Raw genomic sequence first — 6,428 nt, forward strand, 5'->3', positions numbered from 1 at the left:
TGGTAGATGAGACTGATGAGGCAAAGTGGCAATAGATAGACCACAGTTTATGTTCATATCTGTGAACTTATTAAATGTGCACATGTAAAACTCAAAGGAGTGACAGGTGGCTCAGGTTCACATTCCCTCTTCCTAGGGGAGAGGAGTGGGGTTCTGCTAAGTTTAGAAAAGGGGTGAGTGACTTTTAGGGAAGAGAATGACCTGGGCCTCTTGGCTCTGGCTGTGGTGTTTGATTTTCATCTGCTCCTCTGTGATCTGATTGAATGTAATCTTCCTGGGTCAGTAGCCAGAATATTGAAGGCACCCATGCTCCTCTGGTGGAGCTGGGTCTTTTGGCAGAGGAGAGTTCCAAGGAAGTCTTGCAGTTCCTCCTCCCAGGCGCTCTGAATTGGAAATCCTAAGTGGCATAGTTTGGGTATAATTTTCTGAGTAGAAGAAACCAAGACTGGGCTGGTGAGATGGCTCAGTGGTCTAAAGCACCTACTTAGAACAAACTAAGCCAAGCAAAGCACAGGGACCGTGGTTCAATCCCCCAGCACCACATGCCAGCCAGCCCTGCCCCCTGGTGGGCTGAGCTGGCCACACACACAAAATAAATAAATAAAATTAAAAAAAAAAAAAGAAACCAAGACTGACCTATTCAGCTGTTAAAGTTGACATTTGCAGAAGTAATACAAGGGGCTGGGGACATAGCTCATCAGCGTAAGCGCCAGCCTGGCAAGTGCAAGGTCCTGAGTTCAATCCCCACCAAAAAAAAAAAAAAAGATGGATTTGAATCCTTGGGCTGGTGAGATGGCTCAGTGGTCTAAAGCACCTACTTAGAACAAGCTAAGATAAACAAAGCACAGGGACCACAGTTCAATCCCCCAGCACCACATGCCAGCCAGCCCCAACCCCTGGTGGGCTGAACTAGCCACACACACACACAAAGTAAATAAATAAATATTAAAAAAAAAAAAAAAAGTGATACAGACAGAAGGGGAAAAAAATCAGGTAGTATTCTAATTTAGTAAATTAGAGTTAAGATTATAATTTCCCACTGGGCATGGTGGCGCATGCCTGTGATCCCAGCATGTAGGAGGCTGAATAAGGAAGCTTGCTGAGTTCAAGGCCATCTGGACTACAAAGTGAGTTCAAGTCCAGCCTGAACTGACAGTGAAATCCTATCTCAGAAAGACAGAAGAAAAGAAACAAATATAATTTCCCATCTAATTCTCTTTTCCCAGAGGAAATTACTATTAGCAATTTCTAAATAACATTCCAGTAAATTATTCATATAGGTGCATAAGTACTTGCCAATATAATACACTTATATAGTGTATATGTTTTGTCCTTCTGCAGTTATTGTTACCCATCTTTGGTTTTGATAGAGCCTGTGAAATCTTTTTTCTAAAAAAATTAACAAGTTGTTTCAGCACAGTCCTATTTCGTAATGGTCCTTTCCCAGTTCTTTGGAAATCACTGATCATTTGTTTATAAGGCTAAAATTAATTTCCAGCATCTGATTTATCTTTTGGAGACAGGGTCTCACTATTCAGTTCATGTTGGCGTTGAGCTTATTTTGTAGCCCAAGTTGGTCTCAAACTCTCAATAATCCTATTGCCTCAGGCTCCCAAGTGCTGGGATTACAGGCATGCACTGCCAGGCCTGGTTTTCCAGCCCCTGATTTAAACCTTATACCTACCTGCAGATTTTGGCTAGCATTTTACCTGTAGCACTGTCTGTTTTAGGAAAGTTCTCAGCTGGCTGCTTTAGGCTTTTTCATTTGCAAAGACACACTACTGCCTAGAAGTTGTATTGCCCTCAGGTTTGTGTCCCAATACTTCCCTGTTCTTCCTTAGACTGCAGTTGGCACAGGTGACCTGTCTTAAATTAAGCAAAACACTGGAGGAAATTCCAAACAACTTCAGAGTAAAGATATGTTACACAATTGCTGGCCCACTCTTCAAAGTGTCAGTGTCATGGAAGCCAGTGAAAGGCTATCGAGTGTCCCAGACCAAAAATAGCAAGGAAGACCTGGTTGCTATCTGCAGCATGGGAGCCGGGGCTGGATCCTAGTTAGGGAGAGGAGAGGGCTGTGAAAAACAACATTGGGGTGGCTTAGCCAGACTGACTGTGGACTGTTAGGTAATAGAATTACTGCAACACAGAGTGTCCTGCATTTGATAATTATACTGTGATTTTCCAGATCTCCTATCTTGATGAGATTAGGACCAGGTAACATTTAATTATAGTAGATTCAGAAATCTTGGTCCATTTATGTTTTCTTAACCCACCCAACTGGAAACTTTCCTACAAGAAAAAGCCATATCTGTAATCCCAGCACTTAGAAGGCTGAGGCAGGAGAATGTCAAGTTATAGTCCAGCCTAGGCAATTAGTCAGACCCTGTTTATAATTTAAAAAAAAAAAAAAAACATATATAAAGGGGGCCGGCAAGATAGCTTGGCAGCCTAAGCGCCTGCCTGGCTAGCATGAGGACCAGGTTTGATCTCCAGCACCACATGCCTCACCAGCCCCATCCCCAGGTGCACTGAGCCAGCCCCGAAACTGGGCATGGTGGCACATGCCTATAATCCCAGTGCTGGGGAGGCTGAAACAAGAGGATCACTACGAGTCTGAGCTGCCTAGTGAGACCCTGTACCAAATTAATTAATTAATTGAATGGATGAGGATACAGTTCAGTGTTGCTTGGTTCAATCCCTAGGTTACAACAACACAACCAACCACCCCACCCCCCCAAAAAAAAAGTAAAAAGAAAAATGGAAGAATTCTGAGTATATTTTGGAGTTGCTATTGTGGTAAAGTGGTGTCCCTTTATAGTGGGGTTTCCCTTCATGTGGGGTTTACCACTGAATCTGAACCATTTCACAAATATTTTTCAAAGCCTGTTATGTAGCAGGCACAGCACTAAGTGTCTAGTGTCATGACTTAGGTCTAGATGTCCCCAAAAGCCTCATGCAGTCATAGGTGGGGCTTTCTCAGATGTAGCGGGATCTAGAGCATGTGAGGCTTGGATTGATTCCTAGTACAGTACTTGGTTCATGGGCACTGGGATTAAAGGTGTGAGTGCTGCCCACGCTGAGTACCCTGGATAAAGATAAAAGGGACAGGGGGCCTGGCCCTAGCTCAGGCCTTTAAGTGGCAGCTTCCACAAAGCTGTCAGCCTCAGGTTGCTGGAGTTCGAACCTCAAAACTCTCCCACTGGCCAAAAGTGCCCTGAAGGCGTTCGAGGAACAACAAAAAAAAAAAAGATAAAAGGGACAGAAGGCCGCTGTCAAGGTCCTTTGCTTGTTGCTTTTGCTGTCTTCTGCCACCATGGACTGCTTCTCCTCTGCAGTTCCTGTTGCCATCCACCCTGCCTTGCAACTGGCCAGTTAGGGACTGAAACTTCTATAGACTGGGAGCTAAATAAACCTTGCCTCCCTTAACTTTGGGTGGTGGGTATTTTGTCTCAGCAGCAAGAAAAGTAAGACATCTGAGATATATGAACTCCTTGTAGAGCGTCTCTGCAAACAAATACAAAACAGAGACTGAAATGAGGCTTCAGAAGTTCAGTTACATAGGCAGATCACTACAGGTTGGCACAGCAGTGGGGATTTTCCTGTTCTGGTTCAGGTTGAGTTGGAGGCAGCCCTTCCACGTGGCTCTTGGCTACTACCTATACATAGGTGGCCTGGGTTCCTGCCTGCCACCCCATTGTCTGTGACTGCTAGTAATAGTACAGTTAGTGCTTTCTAATCCATGATTTAGCATAACAATTCTTGTGATGTTGCATGCGTGTAATCCCAGCACTCCGGAGGAGGCTGAGGCAGGAGAGTAACCCTGAGCTCAGGGCCCGCCTGGGCTACACCGCAAGACCCTGGCTCAAAAGCAAACCAACAAAAACCCATAAAACCAAAATCTACCAAAATAAGAATACTTTTTTTTTTAAACCGGAAATCAAACTCACAACCTTGAGCATGCCAGGCAGGCACTGTGCTGCTGAGCTATGTCCCCAGTGAAATAATAACTCTTAAAATGTGTGTCTGAGAAAATGTGAGCTTGTCAGACCAAGCGCACCTCTCTGATGACACTTGTTAGCAACCAGAGAGGAGCTTGTCCCTTCCCTGTGTAGCCACAGCAGGCAGCGGTGATGGACTCAGCACGCTTCCCTCCCCCCATGCCTCAGGAAGCATTCAGTGGGGGATGCCCTGTGGGGCTGGGCTGGGTTCCCCAGCATAGGAGAAAACAGCATGGTGCAGGATTGCTAGCCACGTGGTGGGCTGTTGAAAAGGAAGAGGACAGGTTGCTCAAGTGGACTGCCTTCCAGTGCTTGGAGAAGGAGAACTCAGCTGAATAAGGTAATAACTAGGTCGCTGAGTTGCCCATGCTGGGCTTGAATGTGTGATTTTCCTACCTCAGCCTCCCAGAATGCTGGCATTGCAGCCTGTGCCACCACTATAGTCGTTCAATAAATTAAATATATATATGTCAGATGATAAACAATCCTCTGGTAGAACTAGGGGTGAGCTTTATTTTCTGTTTCTGCTCCTGTGTTCTAAATTTTTTGCAATGACTGTATTTTGTAGTAAAAGAAAGGTTACTACTAGTTTATCTCTGTTAGAGGTAAAATTAGAGACTGTTACTAATTTCTTTGTTTCCTAACCTTTTGATAGGCAGCAAAGTCATGGAGAATGGCCTTCTCTTCAAAGAACTTCTGCAGACTCCCAATTTTCGAATTACTGTGGTTGATGACGCAGACACCGTGGAGCTTTGTGGTGCTCTGAAGGTAATGTCAGCCTTGGCATTCTGACCCCAGGAGAGGAGTTATGCAAGGCCCAGGTAGTGCTGTGAAGTCTAATAGTGAAGAATGGCCTTGTGTTCCCCGCACCCGCTCCAGGGAACAATAGTGAAGTCTCGTTTGTACCTTCCTGTTTTGCCTTTCCCAGGTCTGAGTTCCTGTCCAGACCTGGTTTGCTTTTGTTTATAATTACAGGAGAATGGTGATAATTTATGCTTTGGGTAGGTGGCAGCACTGGCATTTTGTGGTCCCGGGGGTGTATGCAAAAGCAGATGTTTCCATTGGCTCATCTCTTCCATGGTTATGTTACCTGAACAGAAAGAACTTGTTTCCCCTCAGCTCTTTTTTTTTGTGTGTGTGTGTGTAGAACTGGGAATTGAACTCAGGCCCTTGCGCTTGCCAGGGAAGCGCTTATTCCACTGAGCCATCTTCCCGGCCCCAAACAACTGAGCTAAGGGGCAGCCCCCTTCCCCTCAATTCTGACATTTTCCTGGTTAGGTTGGGTTTTTGTTTTTATTTTTCAAGGAAAAAATAGTCTGTTGCTGACAAGAGGCTTTTCTAAGAATATGTAGTTAATCTTTGTTACTCTGGAGAGAGAAGACCAGTTGTTAGGGAGCATTGAAAACTAATTGCGGCAAAGGTTCTCGTCCAGTCGGTGGCTATGAACGGTTCGTGAATGGGACAGCCTGCCTTCTACAAAATGGCTAGCGCTCCCAGAAGCACTGGGGTTTGTAATGGGAAAGTTAGGAAACAGAATAGGAAAAAACGGATTGGTTAGCATCACCTTAGTTTCTGTAAGGTTTAAAACAGAAATGATTCCATTATTGTGTTCGCTAAGGATGAATAGAATCTCCTGGTTTCAGGAAAGCTTGACCTGGTTTGGCATCTCTGCTTCCTCAGATTATTGGTGTGATTAGGTAGTACTTCGTAAGTGATGGTTTTGGTTTGATCTGGATTTTGGGGGAACTCAGTTCAAAACTGTACCTTGCCCTAAGTTTTAACTAATAATAGGAAGTAAAAAGGATACCTTTCTGCCTCTGCATTTATGGCTCACCTACCCTGCCTTTGTTTTGCTTTTTTTTTTTTTTTTTGGCAGAACTGGGGATTGAACTCAGGCCCCTCTGCTTGACAGACAAGCGCTTATTCCACTGAGCCATCTCCCCAGCCCCTTGTTTTGCTTTTGAGACAGTATCTCCCTATATATATATTTCAACCGGGCCTTGAACTTGAGTGTAGCCTAGGCTGGCCTTGAACCCTCCACGATTCTCCAACCTCAGCCTTGTGAGTGCTGGGACTGCAGACATGTGCCACCACCTCTGGCGATTTGGTTTTGTGGAGACAAGGGGAATCTCCAAGTGATGTAAGGGAAATTCTATGACTCCCAACCTGTTAGATGCTCAATAAGCCTAGTTTGTGTTCCCCAGAGTTTAAGAATAAATTCTAAGGAACAGTAGAGGTTAAGAGTAGGATATATTTATTTTTTTTTTTAATTTATTTTTTTAACACAGAGCCAGCCTCAGGGCTTAGAAGATGTGTGTTCCAGCTGCCAATCACAACACAGCATGTTGGCAAACAAGGCCAGAGAAGGCAGAACTTCTTCATGGGGAAGAGGGAAGAGCACGCTCTCCGCACCATCTCATGCCATCA

General features: G+C 44.7%; 1 protein-coding gene across 1 annotated transcript in view; it reads left to right on the top strand.

The window, feature by feature from the left end:
• Nucleotides 1-6,428, top strand: part of Gpd1l (glycerol-3-phosphate dehydrogenase 1 like) — a 69,458-nt gene that overhangs the window by 46,067 nt on the left and 16,963 nt on the right. Inside the window, exon 5 of the mRNA XM_004634218.2 lies at nucleotides 4,657-4,769. Coding sequence (XP_004634275.1) covers nucleotides 4,657-4,769 — 113 coding nt within the window. The remainder of the gene's footprint in view (nucleotides 1-4,656; nucleotides 4,770-6,428) is intronic.

Source organism: Octodon degus, unplaced genomic scaffold, assembly GCF_000260255.1.
Source record: "Octodon degus isolate 3935 unplaced genomic scaffold, OctDeg1.0 scaffold00059, whole genome shotgun sequence".
Lineage (NCBI taxonomy): Eukaryota > Metazoa > Chordata > Mammalia > Rodentia > Octodontidae > Octodon > Octodon degus.